Source organism: Lathamus discolor, chromosome 5, assembly GCF_037157495.1.
Source record: "Lathamus discolor isolate bLatDis1 chromosome 5, bLatDis1.hap1, whole genome shotgun sequence".
Taxonomy (NCBI): Eukaryota; Metazoa; Chordata; class Aves; order Psittaciformes; family Psittacidae; genus Lathamus; species Lathamus discolor.
In genome coordinates, this window is record NC_088888.1 from 123937357 (window position 1) to 123962730 (window position 25374).

The 25374-nt window shown below is 46.8% G+C and overlaps 1 protein-coding gene across 3 annotated transcripts in view; it reads left to right on the top strand.

The window, feature by feature from the left end:
- Nucleotides 1–5710: 5710 nt before the first annotated feature.
- The window catches only part of RTN4 (reticulon 4), a 49046-nt gene continuing 29382 nt past the window's right edge, over nucleotides 5711–25374 (top strand). The window contains exons 1-2 of one of the 3 annotated variants that reach the window (XM_065682511.1): nucleotides 5711–6465; nucleotides 25263–25319. In XM_065682511.1, the coding sequence (XP_065538583.1) occupies nucleotides 6006–6465; nucleotides 25263–25319 (517 nt within the window). In that variant the 5' untranslated portion in view covers nucleotides 5711–6005. Of the gene's footprint in view, nucleotides 6466–13997; nucleotides 14034–25262; nucleotides 25320–25374 lie in introns of all 3 variants that reach the window. The other 2 variants (XM_065682512.1, XM_065682513.1) reach the window with 2 other exon arrangements.

Here is a 25374-nt window from a genome sequence, read left to right on the forward strand (position 1 = left end):
ACTTTCCTGATTGACTGCATGGTCCCTCAGAGGGTCCAACCCTCATCTCCCTGGCTGGGCAGAGAGGAAGAGACTTCAAGGAAAATATTTATCTTAATCCACACTATCTGCTTGTTGGGAACTTGTCTGTTCTACAAGTCAAATGGCTTTCACTGGGGTTATTATTTAGGTAGAAAGTTATCCAGGAACACGGAAGTGCTACAGGAAATGGTTTCCTGGCTTGTATCAGTAATAGCATAGCTAGCAGGACTAGGGAAGTGATCATCCCCTGTACTGGACTCTGGTGATGCCGCACCTCAAATCCTATGTTCAGTTCTGGGTCCCTCTCTACAAGAGAGACATTGAGGGGCAGGAGCAGGGCCAGAGAAGGGCAACGGAGCTGGTGCAGTGCCTGGAGCACAGGGGTGATGGGGAACGGCTGAGGGACCTGGGGGGTTCAGTCTGGAGAAGAGAAGGCTCAGGGGGGACCTGATGGCTCCCTACAAGTGCCTGACAGGAGGATGGAGCCAGGAGGGGCTGGGCTCTGCTCCCAAGGAACAAGGGATGGGACAAGAGGAACCGGCCTCAAGCTGCCCCAGGGCAGGTTTAGGTGGAGCTGAGGAACAATTCCTGCCCCAGAGGGTGCTCAGGCATTGGAACAGGCTGCCCAGGGCAGGGCTGCAGGCACCGGCCCTGCAAGGGTTCACACACCTTGGAGGTGAGGCCTCAGTGCTATGGGTTAGTGGTGGCCTTGGCAGTGCTGGGGAATGGTTGGACTTGAGGAGTTTAAAGGTCTATTCCAACCTGGTTGATTCTGTGATCCTGGCTTGTATCAGAAATGTTTGAGGTTTCTGCAGAGGTCTCACCTCTCTGTAGTGTCATCTTTGGGTGTGGAAGGATGCCACTGCTTCAGGTACTACATGTCAGTAAGACGTAAAACTAGTGTCTTAACTATGTATTGTCTTTTAAGAGCTAATGGTTCTTTCCAAGGAAAAGAGGAGCGAGACCCAAATTCACTTAATAGTGAATTCCTGTGCAGTTTTAGGGAGGTGAATTTCTCATGTCACAGCCTCATTTGCTGGAGAGCATTGGCATTGCTTTGATTCACTTCAAATGGTGGTGTATTTTAAGATCAAGCAAATATATCGTGTTCACTGTTGTACCATCATTTTTAATGTTATACCTCAGGTTTGGTTCCTCTGAATGAAAGCTTGAACAGACCAAGTTATGGCCTAGGAGGAAAATAGCTGGGTGTAGGAATTCAAAGCTATGGCTAATGGCAACTTTTCACTCATGACAGTTGGTATAATTTAGGACTGTCCTTAAACCACTCTTATTCACACAGGTAGACTGGCTGAAGGAAGTTTTGTGACAGGTCTGAAGCAGAATACTACCTATGGACAAGGTCACAAGGACACTGGCTGTAGAAATTGACTGCTTTGACTTAGCAAGATGATTTTGAGAGCATAAAAAAAGTAGAAAAACTGGCTCCATCTAAGTCAGGATGTTAGAAACAATTCCAGAATAGGAAGTGCCAGGAACACTAAAGCACATAAAAGATTACAAAGCTACTGTCAAGAAAACATTAATGATTGTGGAGGATGAGGCTAAAAGGCAGTCAGAAGGTTCTGATAGAGCTGAACCCAACTCAGTTACTATCAGGAGATGGTAATCGTTCTGTATTACTGCCTTACCACTTGTTCCCTCCATATGCTGCATTATTAATGAACTAAGCAGTGATTTTGTCACAATGTCCTTGTGATCTCGAAAAGATCTTGAAAACAGCTGCAGCAGATGTTCAGTTGTCTTCACTCGTGATGCCCAAGGTGCTGCAGCACGGGCATAATCTGGAAACTAAGGAATCCCAGAGTTTTATCTCTCCAGAGATAAAGACACAATGCCTGAAACCTGAAGAATTGTACTTCAAGCTTAAAAGGAGGGACAGAAACCCAGCCCCTTGTGACCTTCACTCCGTATTTTTAACTGCTATCTGAGCCCAAATGTGTTTTTTTCTGTTTGGTCCTGCTGTGAAGTGATAATACTGCATTTGTCCCATCACCATGATTTTCCTAGTCCATGACATGCTGTGATATCATGTAACATCTGTGTAGGATCAAACAGGTCACAGTGGACAGAAAAACTCCAGTCAGTCCATGGCCATAATTAGCACTGCTCAGGAAGCTTGGAAACACACTGATTGATGTTTCTCCTTCACGTGATGAATCCTTCCCAAGTTTGCCATACGAAAACACCTCATGGAAACTAAGTAAATGAACTTGCAGAATACCCGCCGAATATTCCTGCTTCTTGACAATCTTCATATAAGAATGGTAAAGTATTTTTCTAAAGGGCTAGAAGAAAGGCTGCTTTGCAGTGTAGTTTCAGTACTGGAGAGCTGTATTTTCCCCTCACTTGTTAGTTTGCCTTGCCCAGGCTATCTGGAACTCCCTTCCTGTTTCCCTCCAAGACCTTTAGTCACTTCCGTTCCCTAAATAACTGCCCCTTTCATTTGTCCTTAACTGATGATGGATTCACTTTCAAGCTTTCTGATAAAATCAGCTGAATTGTATCTAGATTTTTCCTTACTTGTAGCTGACCAAACCCCACTGCAGTTAGATCTGTTAAAATCAGTTTCAGCACTGTGTCTGTATTCAGAACTTTACAAGTTTTTCAAAGGACCTTGTTCCCTTAGGGCATATTTTAATGGAATGTTTAAATTCCATTTTCTTGTTTAACCAGGAAACATGGAAAATAGATTGGCTGGTGAAATTATAGAGACTTTATTCAATCAAAATGTTTTTCTTTGCTTTACAAAGAGTGCAGATTCACAACACAAAAATAAAACTCCATTTACTTTCCCGCTATGTAGTAAATGAGTACACAAAAAAGCTGATTTTCCATTTTATAAAGTATTTGAAGCCCAGACATCCACTATGCATGGGGTAGGATGAATGCCACTGCAGACTACAGACTGCTATTCATCAATGAGGTCATTAAATGTGCCCTGTTGGGTTTGTTTTCCTCAGATAAAAGCCATCACCAGAATGTTACTCCTTTCTTAATGCAATTTAATATACTAAGCTTCTTCAAAGACTAAAACTGTTCTGAGAATTCACATTACCCAGAATTGAGCTCCCTCCAAAGTGACTGCCTGGCAGGAAAAGAGAGGAGGTATTGGGGAGGTTTCCTTTGCGTGCATTTACACTGAGGCAGCTGCTGTAGACACATCATTTGGGAAGTAAAAGAAAGACTGAAGGTATCAGTTTGTATCTTAAATCATGAATCAAATTAGTTCCTGGCTCAGTGAAACACAAGTGCTGGTGCTGGAGTTCCAGCAAAGATATAGGGCGATAATCTTCCACATCAGGACCCACCATCTCAGTCAGGGTAAGCATGTTGCCTTTAGTGTATTTATAAAAATACTTTTCATGTTCCTTCTCGTCCTTCCTGATAGAGATCGGGAATATTGATGTCTTTGCACATTCTAGAAAAAAACTCATCTGGAACCTCTTGTGCCCAAACTGAGGCTGAATCGGGTGCAGGGAAAGGCTGCTTGGAGTAGCAAGGGAGGGGAAACAGTGGAGATTCTCTAGCTTTAGCTTAAGAAAGCAAGGTCTGGACAAAGGGTATTCTTTTAAACAGGTTAGAAATTAAAGTTCAGAGAAAAGAACAATTTAAATTAAAGGGAAAAATAGTTAAGGGATGTACACTGGCCTTGGGCAAATTAAAACTGGATGTTAGGAGGAGATCTCTAGTTATTTAGGTATTTTTAGAACAATACAAATAGCAGCAACATCTCAAATATTTAGACCAGGCTGCTCCAAGCCCATCCAGCCTGGCCTTGAACACTTCCAGAGATGGGGCAGCCACAGCTTCTCTGGGCACCCTGTGCCAGCGCCTCAGCACCCTCACAGGGAAGAGCTTCTGCCTAAGAGCTCATCTCTCAGTCTCCCCTCGGGCATGTTCAAGCCATTCCCCTTGGCCTGTCCCTACAGGCCCTTATCCCAAGCCCCTCTCCAGGTTCCCTGCAGCCCCTTTAGGCACTGGAGCTGCTCTCAGGTCTCCCCTTCAGGAGCCTTCTCTTCTCCAGGCTGCCCCAGCCCAGCTCTCTCAGCCTGCCTCCAGAGCAGGGCTGCTCCAGCTCTCTTGTATGATCTGGGCTCAGACAGTTCATGCAAGGAATAGATGGTCATGTTTTCCTGAAGCAAAAGCAGACTCAATGCCAGGAGCCCTTTGAGTCCCTGATTCGTGTGTTGCCATCCTGTTTTTCAGAATATGGCTGAATACTGGAGATCCAACCCCAGTTCCATGCCAGAGGCTCTTCCCTGTGCAGAAGAAACACAGCTGCTCCCTCACTGTGTTCAGATACACTGAAGAGAGCCCACGTGGGAACAGCTCCCAGTGCTGGGCATCAGGCCTTCTGCATAACAGGGCAGCTCACTGGAACATCCATCTCTGCAGACATCCCACCCTCCATGGCACAGCAGAGGTAACAGAAGAACTGGTGCTTCTATTCCTTAACTTCTCATGTCTCATGGAACTTGCCATTGCATGCTCCAAACATTTCTATGAGCTAATTATACAGGCATATGTGGGAGAATAACTCATCTGTGAGTTAAAAATCCATAATAATGCTGGCATAAGATTTAATCACAGAATCATAGACTCGTTTGGATTGTAAAGGACCTTAAGATCATCCAGTTCCAACCCCCTGCCATGGGCAAGGATGCCTCACCCTAGACCATGTCACTCAAGGCTCTGTCCAACCTGGCCTTGAACACTGACAGGGATGGAGCATTTACCACTTCTTTGGGCACCCTGTGCCAGTGCCTCAGCGCCCTTACAGTAAAGAACTTCTTCCTTATACCCAACCTAAATCTCCCCTGATTTAATTTGAACCCATCACCCCTTGTCCTATCACTACAGTCCCTGATGAAGAGTCCCTCTCCAGCATCCTTGAATACAGAGTTCTAAGTCCTTTTGGTCTTATTGTGATAACTTTGTGGGTGGAAATCATGTCCAAATAAACACCATTTCAGTTAAATTGTTACCCTGAGGGCTTTGGGCAATGCTCCATCTCTGCACAGAAAGCAAGAAACCACACCGGGGTCCAACGCAGACACAAGCCAAGTTCTGCTCTGTGAACTTCTGCCATTCTCCCCAGCACAAGCCAGGATTCGACCAGAGATGGTTGGATCTGCCCAGCTGGCTGACCTAAACACGAGTGCCCGGACAAGTTTGTCTCTTCTAAAAACGTCTCCCTCCTGTGTGTTTTTCAGGCCCAGTCCAGTTTATGCACCGTGTTGCGGTTAAACCTTCCGCTCCCCTCCGAGGAAGGCGCTGACGGCTCCTTGCCTGCGGGGCCGGAGAAGGAGCCTTCCCCCACCCCGCAGTGCGGAGCCATCCGGGACGCTTCGCTCCCAGCGGTGAGAGGCACCGGGGCGCGGTGACCGGTCCTTGCGGCATCACTCTCAGCTTTAAGGGAGCTAAGAGTAACCCTAGCGCTGGCGGGAGGCGATGGATCCCCGTGCGAGCCCACGGCACGTCTGTCACGGTGCCGCCGGAGCACGGCCCGTGGGGAGATAAAGGGATGGGGGTACGAGGGGTGGAGGGACGGGGAGATGTTGGGAAGGGGGGATACAGGGATGGGGGCACCTCCCCAGCGCCCCGTTACCGTGAAGTGCTTCCCCCTCCGCCCGGCCCCACCCCGCATTCTCGGCGCTGAACTTTACCCGACTTCTCCATCCCCGCTCCACCACCCCGCCCGCCCCGCCTCCCACGCTGCATATTCATGAGGCCGCACCTATCGCTGCTCGTCATTGGCTGTCCCGCGCTCCCCTCCCGTTCCTATTGGCCGGCGCCCCTGTCACTCAGCGCCGCGGGGCGGAGCAGGCGGCCGCGCCCGGCGGTGACTCACCAGGGCGGGGAGGCCGGTCCCGCAGCGGCGCAGCCCGCGCCCTCCCCCCGCAGCCGGCACAGGCACAGCCCAGCGCCGCGCACTCATTGTTCCGCCACCTCCGGGCACCATGGACGAGCTGGACCAGTCTCCCCTGGTCTCCTCCTCCTCCGGGCCAGCGCGGCCGCAGCAGCCCCAGTTTAATTACCAGTTCGTGCTCGACGACGAGAAGGAGGAGGAGGAAGAAGAAGAAGAGGAGGAAGAAGAGGACGAAGACTTCGACGAGCAGCTGGAGGTGATGGAGAGGAAGCCCGCCCCAGCTCCCGCCGCAACCCTGCAGGACCGGCCGCCGCAGCTGCTGGACCTCGGCGGTGCCGCCGAGCCGCCGCGCCCCTCCGCTCCAGAGCCACCGCAGCCCGACTGGAGTCCCTTGGGAGCCGTGTCCTCCTCCTCCTCGTCCGCCACCACACCGTCCCCCGCGCAGGAGCAGCCCTCGGCCCCCGCCCGGCCCGCTCAGCCACCGCAGCCCAAGCCCGAGCCCGCCGCTGCTGTCGTTGCTCGGAGAAGAGGGTCGTCCTCCGGCTCGGCTGGTGAGTGCCTCCGCGCCGGAGCCGGGAAGGGCGGCGGCCGGTCCTCGCCCGAATCGCCCCGCTGCCCCGACGGGAGGTTCCCTTTGTCTGCCGGCCCGCGGCCGCCTCCTGCGGCATCGCTCCCTCCCCTCCGCCGCGCCGGGGCGCGGCCCCGCCGCAGCTCATGCGGGAGAAAGGGCCCCCTCCCCTTCGCTGTTTTTATTTGTTTTCCGGCAATTTCTCCTCTTTCCCCCCTCTTCCCCTCTCTGTTATGCTAATGGCGGGAGGGGGAAGCGCCGCCCCGCACATGGGCCATTCCGCGGAGAGGGAGGGGGGCGATGCGGGGATGAAGGGGCCGCCCGCGTCCCGCCGGTTCTTCTGCCGGTGCCAAACCTGCCTACCTACGGCGGCTACTGCATTCCCGTCTGCTGGCCCGGCCCGGCGGGGAGGGGAGGGGCGGGCAGCCCTGCGGCGGGCAGCCGAGGGGAGGAGGGGATCCGGATACTTTAAATCTTACTCATTTTAACCAAATCGCCTCGCCGGGAGGGGCGCGGGGGAGGAATTGAGCAGCAGCGCTGCCTACCTCCTTCCCGAGCCTGCCTGGCGGGGCAGGGAGCCAGGCGGGAGGTGCGGGGATGGGCGGTTGCGGGGCTGACACAGCCGCCGGGCCGTGTGGGCAGCGCCGCGCTCCGGCCCCAGACAATGAATCCTGAGCCCCGAGAGGGGATGTAAACTAGTGAAGTACGTGTGGAAGCACAAAAGGCGTGCTGGCTGCTGTAGGTGTGGCAGCGCTGGGAGGGGAACGCCGGCCCCGCGTCCTGCGGATGCCTGTGGATGGCCGCAGGTATCATTGAAGGGCTTCACTCCTTGTTGTTGGGGTTCTCCGGAGCTCAGATGCTCTGCAGTGATGGGTGTGCTGCTCCCCGAACAACTGTTAGTGCTGCCGAAGTGCTAAACCCTTGAAGGTCTGATCCAGGAGCATGACTAATGTGTTGCATGCAGCTTGTGCCTTGGCTCTGCTTTTGCTTAGTTCAAAGTACAAGAGCTAACGTGAACCCATTAAAACAGCGAAATGAGGCCATTAAAAGAGCGAAAATGAACAAATCAAAGTGCCTTACGATCATGATGGTGCATTCTTATTCACGGCTATTGTTATATTGGTACGATGCTCGGGTTTTAAAGGGGGATGATTTCAAGAAGGATTTGATGTCATGGCATGAGTGGGCATAATACTCAAGACTTCATTAAAAAGGGCGTCTGGAACAATAATAAAAAGGGCCTGTTGTTAAACCTGAACTAGATTTCGTTGGGGAGGGAGTTTCACAATGCATTTTATTTGCATATGTGGCAGGACTTCATGGTTAGTTGTGCTGTTGTCTTTCATGAAGCCTACTTTTTTTGTTCTCCTGGTAGCTGTGTAGCAATATGCGGAGGAGATTGTTTCTGTTTCCACCATTTGGAGGACAGATGAAGACAAAAGCTTGCAACAGACTTAAGAGGAGGGACCCTGCATGATGGCTGAACAGAATCTTTTGAGTGGAGCTCTGGAAGGTTTTAACAGAGCAGAATGCAAGGAATAGGATCAACCAAATCTTGATGTTGCTTTGAAAAGTAGGGCTATAAGTGTGATTTCTAGAGCTGATTTGTCTTTCTACTCTCTGACCCCTGAAGGATAAGACAAAGAGCAGAGAGTAATTGCTGAAATAGTTCTTTATTAGAGTAGAAGAGACCTAGCTGTGAGAATTGGGTAGTGGAGCAGAGGTGCCAAAAAGTTACTTTCATTTATCAGTGATGATTAATTTAGAGCTCTGAAGTGAGGCCTGGCGTCAATGGGAGGCCTGGTTTCCGAAGACAAGTTGTATGATGAGCATAATGCTCATATAATGATGGGTTGGAGTATTAGACGCTGTCTGAAATACTTGCTGAGAGCAACTTTTTTGGACAAAAGCGTTGTCTAGTGGTGTCGTGAGTACTTTGGTCCTCTCGCATGCAGGGGTACTTAGTTTTGAGCATGCGAAGTATCCATTTAAACGTCATGTATTTTTTAGTTTTGCATCTAGCAGCTATCTCAGTCAACAGAGTGTAACATACAACAGTCTTGCGATACCGAAAGGGGCTTTGGACAAGGGCCTGTAGGGACAGGCCAAGGGAAATGGCTTGAACCTGCCCCAGGGGAGACTGAGCTGAGCTCTTAGGCAGAAGCTCTTCCCTGTGAGGGTGCTGAGGCGCTGGCACAGGGTGCCCAGAGAAGCTGTGGCTGCCCCATCCCTGGCAGTGCTCAAGGCCAGGTTGGACACAGGGGCTTGGAGCAAGCTGCTCCAGTGGAAGGGGTCCCTGCCCGTGTCAGGGGCTGGAGCTGGGTGAGCTTTAAGGTCCCTTCCAACCCAGATTAGCCTGGGATTCTGGAGAGCACTCAATCTGGAAGCCTGGCTCTTTGATTTAGTGAGGATTTCAGGCAAGTAACTTTGAACTTCAATTTCCCAGAGAATGAGCAAATCATACTGCCTGTAGCAAGCATGCAAAGAATAGCAGGGATTCTTTCATCTGCCACAGTAGGTCGTGGTGCTGCTTTTTGTCAGTGCAACAATAGAAAAAAATGTATGGACTACTTGATGGCCCATTAAAATGTATTATTTATACATCTGGATGTGTATTAAAAGTAAATCTTTGCAATTACTGTTAGTTACAGACTTGGGAGTATTCAGTATCATTGTTGTAAGAGACTGTGACATAATTCTGTGTAATGCAAGCCTCTGGCTGTGTATGAGCAGCTACCTTCTGAAGAGCTTCAAATACTTGCTAGAGAAGAAAACAAGCAAGAGGACTGCAGTGAAACTTAGGCTGTCCTTGATACTTTTGGGGTTTCTTTGCTGCTCCTTGTTCTGTGGGTAGCAGAAAACATAAGTAATCTCAAGAAGAATACTTAAATCTTTTGATTACCTAAATTTGCATATAGTGAAAAGTAAATTTGAGGTACTTATACATATCTGGTAAAAGTATTACACTTTGGGTTTTTTTCCTTGTCCAAAGTAAGATTAACCAGTAAATAACAATAAGAATATAGCACTTTAAAGCCCTAGATCCTGCAGCACCAGATCCTGCTTTTAAAGGGAGGTCACATATCACTCTTCTGGAACCGACTATGGTGTTTTGAAATTCAGCTGCACTTAGAGGAAGCCCCTATACTAAACCCACCAGATCAGCATCCAAAGTGAATAAAGACGTTTCCCTGCATGTCAGCTGCCTGCAGCTCAGCCACGGTTCAGTACATAGGCAAATGTTGTGGAGGGCCAGTTAGTAATTAGTCTTGTTTTTCCATTTAGTTTTATAGGGTTTGTTTGTAATTCTTCAGTGCTGAGGAGAGGTTTCGTGAGCAGTTTGCTTCTGTGCCAGATGGTGTCAAGCAGAGGTCAGCAGGGATGAGGATGCCGCAGGCTGTACCAGGAGCACACACACTGTTCTCTGTTGGAGTTCACCCTCACCGGGCTGACCCCAGCTGCAGTAGGTGGGGATTAGATGGAGGGATCTATACCTGCTTCTGCCCACTCTATAGTGGGGTATTCAAGTCCTGTCATTTGTATTTTATACAAATTCTAAAGCAGCGTATCCACTCCCCAGCTTTTTACCGTGTTGCTGAGTTTTCTGGTGAGCTTCTATGTATGCACAGACACAAACGCAGCAGTTGTGTGGATTTTAAGGACAGAATGCAGCATGACTTGGAAAAAATATGGCTGTCCTTGGAAACTACCTTTAGTGACTTCCATTTGCACTCTTCATCATGTTCTCACTGATCTTCAGTGTTTCTTTGAGGTGCAAGACCCTTTCTCTTGCCAAATGCAGTCAGGGAAGCTGCAAGGGAGGTGGTTACAAGCTAGGTATAGCAAAGGTAGAATGGGATATTTTTCCTATTACACATTTTCCATTCTAGTGACTTAGGAGGAGGAGAGTAACCAGCAATTTGACTGGTTAGTAAAGCTGCTATCTTAATTCTGTATTTCATGTTCCCATCTAGGTGAGTTCAACAAGGGCATCGCTGTTTATTTGGTTTTATTTATTGTCATGTACAGTGTATGGCACAGTGGGGCCTGCTTCTGTAATTGAGCTGATGAGAGTTTCTAAAGCCAAATAGCTATTTCCTCTGTTAACCAGAGGTATGTGCAAAGGATATTGCCAAGTATGGTAGTATATTTGCTTTGTGTGGAGTTGTTTTTCCAGGAGAAAACCACACAGCTTCCATCTACCATATAATGATGCAGCCTGCAGGGAAGTCTTGAGTTGCGCTGGGTGTTTTCCCCTTGGAGATGAAATCCTACAAACCACAAGTCAGGAGACAGTGAAGAAGTACTCTTTGTTTGCTCTTTTTTCCCCTCTTCCTCCTTATCTGTACTTAAGGAGTTTGCAGCATGTGTACAAAGTAGCCACTATCTTGTCCACCCTGTTGTATCACCTTGTTGGTGAACACTGAAACTCTTTCATATCTCATAGATTAGACTGTTTAACAACATAAGAAAAGCACTAAAGACAGCACTCTTGTAAGCTGAGGACAGCATTAAAGCCTCCTGGTCAGTGGTTTTCTCCTGCTGACTGGTGCAAAGTTGCTAGGAAAGTGTCAAGTCCTTTTGCAACAGCTGATCTACAGATGGGTTATGTTCTTTGGAATATAGAGGCCAAGAGACTCAAACATTGCAGCTCACAAGGAGAGAAATAAGCTGCGGTTGCAGGCAATTGACATGGTGAAATGACAACTTTAAAAGTAGATCTGTGATTCGAAAAACATGATTGCTAAGAGGCTTGCAGATGCATCTTGTGTTATTGCAGGAACTTGATGCATTTTTCTACTATATTGTGAGGATGTTATCTTCGCTTTTCCTTCCTCTTCCTTCAGTGTCCAGGACGATGATGATGATTTTAGCCAATTGTGTGCTGGGCTGATGCACAAGGAGTGTGAGCAGCAGTCGAGGGAGGGGATTCTCCCCCTCTACTGCACTCTGGGGAGATCACTGCTGCAGCCCTGATCCGGCTCTGGGGCAGCAGTACAAGAGGGACGTGGAGCTGCTGGAGCGAGGCCAGAGGAGGCCATGGAGATGCTGCGAGGGCTGGAGCAGCTCTGCTCTGGAGCCAGGCTGAGAGAGCTGGGCTGGGGCAGCCTGGAGAAGAGAAGGCTCCTGAAGGGGAGACCTGAGAGCAGCTCCAGTGCCTAAAGGGGCTGCAGGAATCCTGGAGAGGGGCTTGGGACAAGGGCCTGCAGGAACAGGCCAAGGGGAATGGCTTTAACCTACCAGAAGGGAGACTGGCATTAGCATAGGCAGAAGCTCTTCCCTGTGAGGGTGCTGAGGCGCTGGCACAGGGTGCCCAGAGAAGCTGTGGCTGCCCCATCCCTGGCAGTGCTCAAGGCCAGGTTGGACGCAGGGGCTTGGAGCAAGCTGCTCTAGTAGAAGGTGTCCGTGCCTGTGTCAGGGGTTGGAACTGGATGAGCTTTAAGGTCCCTTCCACCCCAAACCGGTGTGGGATTCTGTGATTTTGGAGATCACAGTCTGAAGCCTGGCTCTTCAGCAGAAGGCATCTAGGCATTGTTCTTCTAACCCAGGAGATTCACATTCTCCTGCTGTTGTCATTCCCTGGGGCCTTTACTGTTTGCCACCCGGTTTTGAGGGCTGGTGGTGGTTTTGCCTGTTCCAGTGTCTGTTTTACCACACCCAACTGCTTGGTGGCTCTCATCAGATTAGTCCAGCCTTTGAGTGCTGGGAAGAAGGTATTTGAATAACAAAGGCAGTTAACCTATAACTTGAGGCATGCCTTGGTGGGCTTGAGTTATGTTTCTTTGTTTTCTGTTTATATTGAATGAAAAAAGCCGTTTTTTGTGTCCTGTTACTATAGTAACTGTGAAACTCATGCAGAAATTAGCAGTGCATAGTTCAATCTAAACATGGCCTTCAGGTTTTGGGTATTTTCTGAGCAAGGTAATAGTTCTTGGGCTAGAGAATAGAAAGCAGTGTATAGCTTACAGATAAATTGTCCTTAGGTATTCAGAAATGCTTATGCATGAAGTAGGAGGAAAATTGTGTAACTATCAAGCTTCATTAGAGACAAAAGAAAAAAGCTATTATTACCAAGTAAAAAATAGTGATCTGAGACTTATTCCAGGTAGAACAATCGAGTGTGTTTCCATGTGGTTATTTAAGTTCTTGTCTTATGATCTAAACCAGGAATTACTCCTGTTATGCTTTGAAAACACATGTTATTTTCTACTTGTTAAGACTGTTTTTAGGGCAGCTCAGCACAGCTGGCACCGACATCACCAGACTGCAGCCATGTGACAAAGGTTTGGTGTATGGCTTTTGAGATTGGTATTTCTATCAATAAAAGCTATTACAACAGCAATAAAATAATGGGCTTATTAATATTCACAAAGCCTGAGAAAATCAGATTATCACAGGAGCGTGTTTTTATGTTTCAAATGGAAATAATCTGCTATCAAAACACAAAGATTTTAATTTAGAGATGCTTTCAAATGACTACTTTTCCCCGTGGTTTTTAATGTGTTTGTCTCCATTTACTGCTTTCTCATGTATAAAGAAAGAATATTTGTATTTCCTCCCCCTTCATGTAGAAGCATTAGGAATACCAGGTTGACCCTCCCTGCTTTTGCTGGAAGGCTTCCTTTGTGTTTTAAGGAATGTACTGTGAACTTTTAGTTGCAGCTTCTTAATGAACTGGGCAATCATATCATCAACTTCATCAGCCAGGAAGCCTGTGTTAATGATGGCGTCTTTAAATAAGGCACAAGGCTGAGATAAATATAAACTTTTCTGTTGCCAGGTAAAGAAGATTTCAGTCTGTTAGATGCTGTTGGTCTAATGTTAAAATCCTGCTACTCCTCCAGTTGTTACTGGTTTGTAAGGGTTTTTCTTGAGCTTTTCTTTCCCTTTTTTCTGACAGAAGATGAAATTTCCTTAATGCCTGTCATTTGTGTGGGATAAGGAAATGAATGCCAACTTAAACAGATGAAAAAACATGTGCAAGGCCTTTCAGAAGCAAGTTGTAGCTGCAGAAACGAAAGGAACAAGCAAGGTCTGGAGCAAGTAGAAAAACATATGTGGTAGTTGTGGAAGAAAGGTTGCTTCTTTCTTGGTCTTCAGCCAGGTCTTCAAGTATTCATGTGTTCAGCTTGAAAAATGCTGCTCAGAGGGCAAAAGGATGAATTTCTAGTGTGTCAAACTCACATTTTCTTTAAGAATCAGATTGATGGACAAGAAAGTCGTGTTTCTTTTGTATATGAATTGTATCTAAGTGCCAAAAACTAAAGAGGATTGCTAAACCCCATATTGATCAAAAATCTATTGCAACCCAGGAAATGCAGCGCTGCTTGACAAGTGATAGTCTTTGTTGAGGAGGAGGACATGAGGACAGTGTGTATCATCTTCACACTGCTTTATCTGTTATTAAAAGATACTCTTTTACAACTGCTAATGGCTGTAGTGAATCCTCTGATGAATGTCCTTGTTCTTTTGAGGTGAAGATATCTTATGCATCAATCTGTTTTTATTTTACAGACTATAAGCTCTTATATCAGAGGCTTCTCACGCAAGGTAATGTTCTGGGAAGAGATGCTAAAAGAAATCAGTAGCAGCTCTTCTCCTTTCTTTAAAGATTAATTTAGCTAATCAATACATTCTTCCGCAGTGATAAAGTTGCTAATCTAAATACTGCTTAATTTGCTTAATTGTGGGGAAAGGGGAAAATTCCATCTGTACAAATCAGTGAAAGGGAATCTTATGATTGGTATAATCTCTAAAATGAAATTGGATAATGTCTGCATAATGATAGGATTTGCATGGCTCTTCAGACCTCCTGCCTTTGAATAACTTCTGCTGTAATTATTAGATTTTTCTGCTTTGTGGCTCTGCCAGAACCCAAATTTGGTTACTTCAACAAAATGAAAGAGTCTGGGCATTCAGGAAGAATTACTCCACTTTTAGAGGAATTAGCTGGTATTTCTTTAGTTCCAAATATTGCCAAGGACTGAATACTTTAAAGCTATATGGAGCTGGACACATGTGTTTGCAGTTGGGTAGATGGTTTCTTTCTCCTTCTTTCTTTTTAATTAAATATATGAAATTGGATCTGTGAATGTTCACATCTGAGATGGTTCTGAATTCATTCTAAATGTTGCTATTGAATACGTTTGTGATTGATATATTAAATGTGGTTGTGATTGTGAAGTGGGTATTTCCAGCCATCAGAGCTGGGCTGTGAACAGATGAAGTTGATTATTGTGGCCACCTGACTTTAATGAAAGGAGATCCTAACCCACCACTTGATGCTGACTCAAGAGGCAGAACTGGCATGACCAGGTCAGTTGATTTACTTGGGGGAGAAGGCCCAGGCCCTCAGGGCACAGTTAGTCTGCAAACAGTGCCACTCCTCTGGGAGCTCAGAAGCCAAATAGCTTATCTTTGTTCTTCAGAGGATTTAACTTGCCTTGTGGTGAGCCACTGTGGATTGCTGGTCTGTGATAGCTACATGCATCCTGGTTCTGAGAATTCTTTGTTCTCTTGTAGTACTTGGTATAAGAATAATGAAAAGCTCCTTTGGAGCTGACCTATGTGACTTTTTTCATTGTTTATTTGCTTTTAATAACAAAATGTGCCAGATAAGATTCTGTCCCTGCTCTGAGGAGATATACTGGCCCTCATATGGATGAGGGACTTTTAATAGGAAATGGCGTTATAGAACCATCCTCTGGAATGCTGCTTGGATCCTGTCCAGACTGTTACTGATCAAAACGTTTGGTGCAAGAGTGAGGTGAGACTGGCAGTGACCTGTCTGAAGCATTTAATGACCTTTCAAAACACCCTTGTAGTGGGTACTTAGTTTGGCAATGTGGGAATTGTAATGGAAAGAACTGTGACAGAACCATAACTAATGTGCCTTCTTGCTTTGGTTAGCAGTTGCAGGGCAGTGGTATTGTCTTGCTTCTCTATAGCTGCTCAGAAGATGAAATGGCATATAACTTACCTGTGTCCTTGTGCACTCTACAGGATCTGCATCGCTGGCAGCCTGCCTCAAGTGTAACTTTTCCAAAAGACAAGTTGCTGCAAGTTGGATCATGTAAATATGATACTGGGGAGGAAAAAAAGCCCCCAGTCGAATCAACCTTACTTAATCCAGTTTGCTTATAGATTTCTGCTTAGACAGTAAGAAAACACTTTGTGTCTTGCTGGAGACTTGTGTTTCCATAAACAGAATATTGAAAGCAGCATTGTTTGAAATGCTTCTTTTGAACTTGTTTTCTTTACTTCAAATAACACAAAAAGGGAAACCTGTGCAGCACGACTTGCTCTGCATGTGATGTGTGGCACCACTTTGTGATAATTTCCATGATGACCTGCAGCTACCCTTGTTTGTTAATCAAACCTCTTGGATCCTCTTATGATCTTAGCTGTGATAAGGGTATCCAGATGTTAAAAACAGCTCTTTTTTCACTTCAGTCCTCAGCAGTCTCCATCTTCTGCAGCAGGTCCTATGCTCTTCTCAAAGACTTCCAAACAGTTTACAATCTGAGTTCCTAAATTGAGAACTTCTCCTTATAAACGTACACATAGAACTAAAAAGCAGCTAATGTTGCTAAAGTTGCTGTGGCTCTGCAGCCTGACCTAATGATGTGAAAAGATGCTATTAATAGTTACTGTTCTTTAACTTGAATGCCTTAAATATTTGGTGGAATAGCTTATTTGGAACAATTGCATCATAAAGGGAGGTGATTTAAATGGAGTTTGTGTAGGCAGCTGCTTTTCTCAGGAAATTCTTGTGAACTTGGGTGCCCTTGTTTCCGACTGCAGTAGGAAATTAGGCATCCAAGAACTCGACTCTCCTTGAAGTCATTTAACTTTTAAATACCCACATATGTTGTTTTTGACACTTTATGCCGAGAGGTAACAATTTACTCACAATAATTTGACATCAACACACACAGGAGGGGGAAAAACCCAACATGGCATTTCCTCCTTATGATTATGAAGTGTGAGAGTGCTGCACTGGTGCAGCAAAAGCTTTAGAGTGACAGTGCAAAAGAGCTTTTTGAAGCTCTTTAATCTGTAAAAGAGTCTAACTTCATGTTGATGCTACATATGTATTTTGCTTAGATAACAGTTTGCGATTAGAAACCAGTTGAGATTAGAAATGCTGCTTGGGGCAGTCTTTGAACAACTCGGTGCATTGAAGAAGGAGACAATTTCTCTTTCATATCTACCCCGGAGGGATTGCTGCAAATGCAACTTTCAGGCTGCAGATGAGTCATGTCACAGATGCCATTTTCTTGTTTTCTCTGGTGTTAAATATTTGTATCAACAGGAGAGGCCCCTCACAATCCATGTCTTGTCGCGGTAGGTCTGTAAGATGAAAGCAGCCCCTGTCTTGTTAGTTTGGTATTTTTCTCATGTTCTAAACATGCAAAGGTGAAGTGGATCCTTAAAAACTTTATACTTGCTAACTGGTGGGGATTTTTGGCTTAAGAATAGCATCCATTCTCCAGCAAACTAATCCAGGAAATGTGGGCTTGGTTTCTGAAGACCGAAACTGCCATTTAGCAGCTTAATACAGTCTCCTACCACAGTTTGACTGGGTATCCGGGTGAAGTTTACTCAGTTTATATGTAGAAAATAAAATATTTAGATCTTTTCCTGATTCTAAGCTCATACATAAGAATAAGGAAAGTATCAGAACAATAAACCTCGGAGCAGCCTTAGGGTATCTGGAGGGGGCCTACAAAGGATGCTGGAGAGGGACTTTTCATCAGGGACTGTAGTGATAGGACAAGGGGTGATGGGTTCAAACTGAAACAGGGGAAGTTTAGATTGGATATAAGGGAGAAGTTCTTTACTGTGAGGGTGCTGAGGCACTGGCACAGGATGCCAAAAGAAGTAGTAAATGCTCCATCCCTGTCAGTGTTCAAGGCCAGGTTGGACAGAGCCTTGGGTGACATGGTCTAGGGTGAGATGTCCCTGCCTGTGGCAGGGGGTTGGAACTGGGTGATCTTAAGGTCCTTTCCCACCCAAACCATTCTGTGATTTTGTGATAGACCTGCTGCTTGTACATGGAAAGAGTCACACATGAGAGCAGATGGGAAGATCCATCAGTTATCCAGAACACAGTGATGAGGGATAGAACATGTTCTTGCTGGGTTCCTGTTTTCAGTGACGAGACTTCAGTCCTCTGCTTTCTGTTGGCAAGTCTGGTTTGGGGGTGGAAAGGCAGTTTTTCCATAAATTGCTTTTTTTGGAGTTGTCAGTTTACTACTTCTTCATTTAAACATTCTCTATTTCTCCAGAGATCTTTGCAGCTCACTTTACTTCCTTTTTCTTTCTTGTCTGGGAAATCTCTCTCAATTTCTCTGCTTTTTCTCCAAAACTTTGATATCAAAGTTTGACGCTGGTAATATCTTGTCACAACACCAGTTAGTGGGCAATGAGCAAAAGTGAATATGAGAGTTTAAAGAGACACCTCTTTGTCTTCTTGTTGTCAGGGTTTTTGTTTTTAAACAAAACTGAAATCTCTTGGTGGAGCTGAAGTTTTAGTTGAAACCAAAACACAAAGTTTTAAAGTGTGAGAGTTTGTGCTAATCATAGAATAGTCAGGGTTGGAAAGGACCTTCAGATCATCCAGTTCCAACCCCCCTGCCATGGGCAGGGACACCTCACACTAAACCATCCCACCCAAGGCTCTGTCCAGCCTGGCCTTGAAGACCACCAGGGATGGAGCATTCGCAACTTCCCTGGGCAACCCATTCCAGTGCCTCACCACCCTCACAGGAAAGAATTTCTTCCTTATATCCAGTCTAAACTTCCCCTGTTTAAGTTTAAACCCGTTACCCCTTGTCCTGTCACTACAGTCCCTAATGAAGGGTCCATCCCCAGCATCCCTACAGGCCCCCTTCAGATACTGGAAGCTGCTCTGAGGTCTCCATGTAGCTTCTCTTCTCCAGGCTGAGCAGCCCCAACTTTCTCAGCCTGTACAGGGTTGTTGGTGGGTGACCTCTTAGTTTATTTCAGGGAATATTTTATTTGCAGAAATCCAAGGTAAATCCTGCAGAACGCTTTCGGTTAAAAATGGGAATTCAGTCAGTATGAATCACTTTGAGCATCCCTTTGTTCTGCTGTTCCGTGAATGCTTTTCCTTTCGCAATGGGGGGATATGTTCATATACATAGATATTAAAATAAAAAGCCAGAGGAGTGTGTGCTAATGAGCAAAACTGAACTTCCTCTCTTGTTAGGCAAGCAGCAGTCATGCAGCATTGGTCTGGTGAAGTGTGGGTGCATATGTCTGAATACAGTATTAGTGGTTTACTGCATGTGGCAACATCACCTGGGCAAGGTTGAGTCTGTCTATAAACTTCTCTTTAATAACCATGGGTTGGACTACTCCAGTAACTAATATAAAGTGATCCCTAACTAATGCAAAGTAACACTCTTCCCAGATAGGAGCTCTCCTAACTGTAATGCTGAAGGCAGGTTACTAACCTGCACCATTATGTATTTTTGGCAGATCAGATTTGAAGTAAAGCCTGTTTTCCCCTGGAGATTCAGTGCTCATTTTGAACTCTCACTCTTCTGTGTTTCATGAAACAAAATCTGTCTTCTGGTGGAAACAGACATTGAACAGTTCATCTTGCTGAGTTAATTCTTACAATTGTAGACACTGAAGGCTTCTTTCTGGAGTACTGTGTGCAGTTCTGGTGCCCTCAACATAAAAAGGACATGGAGCTCTTGGAACAAGTCCAGAGGAGGCCACGAGGACGATCAGGGGACTGGAGCACCTCCCATATGAAGATAGGCTGAGAAAGTTGGGGCTGTTCAGCCTGGAGAAGAGAAGCTGCGTGGAGACCTCAGAGCAGCCTTCCAGTACCTGAAGGGGGCCTGTAGGGATGCTGGGGTGGGACTCTTTGTCAGGGACTGTAGTGACAGGACAAGGGGTAATGGGTTAAAACTTAAACAGGGGAAGTTTAGACTGGATATAAGGAAGAAATTCTTTCCTGTGAGGGTGGTGAGGCACTGGAATGGGTTGCCCAGGGAAGTTGTGAATGCTCCATCCCTGGCGGTGTTCAAGTCCAGGTTGGATGAAGCCTTGGGTGAGATGGTTTAGTGTGAGGTGTCCCTGCCCATGGCAGGGGGTTTGGAACTGGATGATCTTGAGGTCCTTTCCAACCCTAACTATTCTATGATTCTATCTTTCCATTTTCTTTCTGTCTTTGGGTGAAGCTCTGCTGTAGCAAAGGCCTGCTTTGTAGGTCAAGAAAGGGGTTTTGAATATGCACCTTTACTAAACAGTGATCTTGCTTAGATTATATATTGTGAAATTTTACTTGATTCTACTAGTGGTGTCCTACTTGTTTGTTTGAATCACCTACTTTCTGCCTTTGGTAGGCAAATAGGAAAAGCCACCCTCAGTGATCTGTTCTCCTCAGCTTTTACAAATGGAGTTTTTCTACTATGTGTAATACTCTGTTACCAAATTTACTGCAGTTGTCAGCTGTTACTGGTGCTACCATGGATGGAGCAATGGGTGGGAAGAGGCAGTGGTTCTCTGGAGTTCTGCAGTGCTGGCTGATGTGGTTTGCCCGCTCCTTAGGGTCTGCCTTTGAGCCTGGGCAGTCTTGCTCTGTGCCAGGCCATGTCCAAGAGATGCTGTGTTTAATTCCTTTTGCTTATCAAAGCACCACAGAAAGGTTTCTGGTTCTGAAAGGTTTCTCCCTCCCAACATTGAAGGTAAGGATCTTCAGTGCAAATACCATTGCTGGCAAAAACAGCATTCCTTTCACCTTATTTGAATTAGCCTGAAGGGGAATGGTTGGTTCAGTTGGCACTCACACTGATGTGGGAGTTGTGCAGGTCCTTCTCTGTTCTCCCACCTTGCCTGGAGGGGTTGTACAGGGCCCACAGCAGGAAAAAGTCCTTGTATCTTCTTCCTTTCAGCAGGGAAAATGCCATTCTGTGGTGGGTGGAGGGAAGGTGGGTGGTTCTCCTTGGCTGGTTAGGAAATGCTGGTTTATGTAATCTCTGTTCACACTCCAGCTATGTGTGGAAAATAAAGCTTGGGTGTGGGCATAATATCCTTCCATTAAGAGGACCTGGGAATCCAGTGACTAGCACAGCTATTGTGTGTTGCTGTGTTGAGTAAATGGAAGCCAAACCTGAGGAAGAGCTTCTGTGTTGTGCTGTCCTAATGGAGCCTTGGAAAATCAGTGCCCATGCTCGTAAAAGCAGCGTTCCTCACCAGAAGCTGAGTCCTCTCTCTCTGGGGCTGGGAAGTATTCAAAAGCTTTGTAAGTCTGGAATTTTTGGTAGAGGTTGCACTTAGTCTTTGGACACCAAATGTACTACATCTTAAGGGATTTGTTGTGCATTTTCTCTTTGCCACCTTACCCCAGTGGACTCCTTTCTTTGCCCATCTTTTATTTCTACATTCTCAGTACCTCCACTCCATTGAGTTGTTCTTGGTTTCCATGTGAGATCCCCTTCTTTTGGGCTGCCAGAGGTCTCTGTTTTCATGCTGCACAGTCTGGTTTTGTCAGGTTCATCCTGCTTTCTCTCTCCTCTGTTCCAAAGCATAGACCCCTTCCAGTGAATGAAGTCTGTGCTGCTATACTATGGCACAGAGGAGGTGAGGGCATGGGGTTTCAGGGAAGGTGCAGGCTGAGGAGTAGTCTTTGTTACCAGCTTCAGGGTGAATTGCCGCAGCACAGGTCCCTGGAGGCTTTGGATGTGGTCTGTGTGTGTGTGCAGTGCCACAGGCGAGTGAGAGATGCAGTGGTGGATTGACATTGACTCAAGTATGGAGTATGTGGACGGCACTGCTCTGTTTAAACAAGTGAGTAGGTATTTCAGCTGCATCAGCATTCAGTACACACACACAGGGACACAGTCCTGTGTGTGCTTTCTTGGTCCATCTAGGCATAATGTTGATAGAAAAGGAGAGTGTGCAGCTGCTTGATTCAAACCCCAAGGCTCAGGAAAGACCTTAAACCAGTTTCCCAATACCTAAAGGGGCTCCAGGGAACCTGAAGAGGGGCTTTGGACAAGGGCCTGTAGGGACAGGCCAAGGGGAATGGCTTGAACCTGCCCGAGGGGAGACTGAGCTGAGCTCTTAGGCAGAAGCTCTTCCCTGTGAGGGTGCTGAGGCGCTGGCACAGGGTGCCCAGAGAAGCTGTGGCTGCCCCATCCCTGGCAGTGCTCAAGGCCAGGTTGGACACAGGGGCTTGGAGCAAGCTGCTCCAGTGGAAGGGGTCCCTGCCCGTGGCAGGGGTCTCTGCCTGTGGCAGGGGTTGGAGCTGGAGGAGCCTTAAGGTCCTTTCCAATACAAACCAGTCTGGGATTCTAAGGCCTAAAGTGTAAAGCTCAGTAATGATCCTGGATGTACCAGGCACACCAGAAACTAAAGTAAAAACTCTGTTACTGCTGAAAGCATCATTTGAGGAAGGCAGAGCAGCTCCTAAGCTTGAGCTCTCACTGAAGCCCCTCATGTCACTCCACACCAGATGACTGTCTAACCTGGGGCTGTGGGCCCCTTGTGAGCAGAGATCCCTGTGAGCAGGGCATGGGGAGTCGAGCATCCCCTGGAATGAAGGGTGTGCAGTGACACTCGGCAGTGTGCGGATGAGCACAGCAGTCCTGGGACCTGGTGTCACACACAGATCGGTTGTCCTCCAGTGTGGTTTTTGTCCTTAAAAGCTTTCACCACAACTGAGCTGTAACACTGCTTTAATGTGTTCTAAATTTGGAATTGAGGTTTCTCTCTGGGTGGTCCTTAATAGGAAAATGTCATTTCTAGAGAACTGAACAGAAATCCCTTTGGCCCAGCAGGACTTGAGGAAGCTCCTAAATTCCAAGTCCTACGCTCCTGCTTTGTTACTCTTTTCTTCTATCTTGCCATATTTTGTGGATTATAAACATCGCTTAGAATAACAATTAGATTGGATAGAAGGAGGTAGCTCTTTACTGTAAGGGTGGTGAGGCACTGGAATGGGTTGCCCAGGGAAGCTGTGAATGCTTCATCCCTGGCGGTGTTCAAGGCCAGGTTGGACGAAGCCTTGGGTGGGATGGTTTAGTGTGAGGTGTCCCTGCCCATGGCAGGGGGTTGGAACTGAATGATCTTGAGGTCCTTTCCAACCCTGACTATTCTGTGATTCTAGCAATGTTCTGTGAAACAAAACCAGCTGGGTATATATTGGGACAGCAAAAGTAGGTTGTGAGGAGACTTGACTTTTTTCTTTTTGGGGAAATTCCGGGGGGGATTGAGTCAAGCCTGTGACAGGTCATGATTATGTTGAAGTGGCACTGCTTTTGCAGAAAGGCATGGATTGTGCTACGTGTGCTGCTGGCTCTGCCAAGTTCCTCCCTTCTTGCATCTTGTAAAATCAATTGCTTCCATTTTTCTTTGGCTTTAAGAATAGTAAATTCTTTTGTGGGGCTTGATTTTTGCCTATGCCAACATCAGAACTAAAGATTATTGATGTCTGTAGTAGACATTCAAAATCTAATTGAAATGCTTTAATACAATTCTGCATGCTGCTGATACAATTGATGTCAATTACAAGCAGGCTTTAACAGCCTTAATTTGAAAACTTCGTGCATTCTTCAAAATGAAATGCATTTACCCAAACATTACTGGTTTTACCTTAACTCAGTGCCAATAGGCCATGACGGACCTACGAAAAACACTGCTGCTGATGCAGAAATGCAGAGGAGGGCTGATTTTAATTTGCTTGGTTCGTAATGATGGCTTGTATTGCTGCTTCCGAAGGGGCTTTTCATTAAATGCTTCATATAGCATAGTAAAATATCATATTTGTATGCTTTTACTTTGGGTAATGTGCAATATGAAGCTCTAAGCTTGTCGAGCTTCTCACCACTGTGCAGTAGTGAAGGAGGATGGTGACTTCCTTAGCTTAGAAGTGTGGCCTTCTTTATATTTACTTAGTTCTTTGAGTGGAAATTGGAGAGCTGGGAATGTCGTGTGAAATGTTAGGGGTAAAACAAATACAGCAAAGCAAAATATGCTCCTGGGTTCATGCTAAAGAAGGCATTAAAACTAATGCCTTCATTTGGAAGCTTATCTGTGTTGTAACTCCCCCCGCACCGAGCACTGGTGAGGCTGCACCTCAAATCCTGTGTTCAGCTCTGGGCCCCTCACTCCAAGAGAGACATTGAGGGGCTGGAGCGGGGCCAGAGAAGGGCAATGGGGCTGGTGCAGGGGCTGGAGCACAGTGGTGATGGGGAAGGGCTGAGGGACCTGGGGGGTTCAGTCTGGAGAAGAGAAGGCTCAGGGGGGACCTGATGGCTCCCTACAAGTGCCTGACAGGAGGATGGAGCCAGGAGGGGCTGGGCTCTGCTCCCAAGGAACAAGGGATGGGACAAGAGGAACCGGCCTCAAGCTGCCCCAGGGCAGGTTTAGATGGAGCTGAGGAACAATTCCTGCCCCAGAGGGTGCTCAGGCATTGGAACAGGCTGCCCAGGGCAGGGCTGCAGGCACCGGCCCTGCAAGGGTTTACACCCCATGGAGACGAGGCCTCAGTGCCATGGGTTAGGGGTGGCCTTGGCAGTGCTGGGCAGTGGTTGGACTGGATGAGCTTAAAGGGCTTTTCGAACCTCACTGATTCTATGAAAATACTGAAGACCTGAACATACAACAAACAGTACAGTCAAGTCAAAGGAGGTGATCCTGCCCTTCTACTCTGCTCTTGTGAGACCTCACCTGGAGCATTGTGTGCAGTTCTGGTGTCCTCAACATAAAAAGGACATGGAACTGCTGGAACAAGCCCAGAGGAGGCCACGAGGATGATCAGGGACTGGAGCATCTCCTGTATGAAGGCAGGCTGAGGAAGTTGGGGCTGTTCAGCCTGGAGACGAGAAGCTGTGTGGGGACCTCATAGCAGCCTTCCAGTATCTGAAGCGGGGGCTATAGGGATGCTGGGGAGGGACTCTGTCAGGGACTGTAGTGACAGGACAAGGGGTAACGGGTTAAAACTTAAACAGGGGAAGTTAAGATTGGATCTAAGGAGGAAATTCTTTCCTGTGAGGGTGGTGAGGCACTGGAATGGGTTGCCCAGGGAAGCTGTGAGTGCTCCATCCCTGGCGGTGTTCAAGGCCAGGTTGGACAAAGCCTTGTGTGGGATGGTTTAGTGTGAGGTGTCCCTGCCTGTGGCAGGGGGGTTGGAACTGGATGATCTTGAGGTCCTTTCCAACCCTAACTGTTCTATGATTCTATGATTCTATGATTAGTCATTTATTGTTCCTTGTTTGATCAGGATCAGCATGCCTGACCAGTGCTCTGTTTTGCGAAGTTTCAAAGCCTGCCTTAGTCACTTCCCACAGGTTTTGGTCGAATCTCCATTTTGCTGCTGTTCTCACCCAAACTGGTTGGTGTCAGAAACCCCTCTGACAAAGTGAGCTGATTGAGTCATTGTCAATGGCAAATGAAGTAGTTTTTCTGGTGCTAGAGCTGCTGTAGCTGCTCAGTAGTGTAAATGTTTGGAGAATGCAAGTAAAGAGTAGCTACTGTGGTGTATCTTACCTTAAGTGTGGTCACTGGCTTGGACGGTGGAGGTCCCTCAGTTGCCTCAGTGAAGATTCTGTTGTAAATGGAGAAATCTGAGTGTTGTGTTTCTCGTATCACTGAGCTTGTATCCAGTTCTGTGGTTCTCTGTGGGTGTAGATGTTGGCTATGGATCTGTTTGACTTCCTGGGAACTGACTCCTTGCGTGCTTTCTCCCCTCTTCAACCTAGCCTTTATTTCTGCTGAGGTTATTTGTTTGTTTTTCAGATGAGACCCTTTTTGCTCTTCCTGCTACATCTGCGCCTCTGATGCACTCCTCTGCAGGCAAGTTCTTTCTGCTCACCTTTGTCTGAATACATCCTGCATTTCTGACCTCATT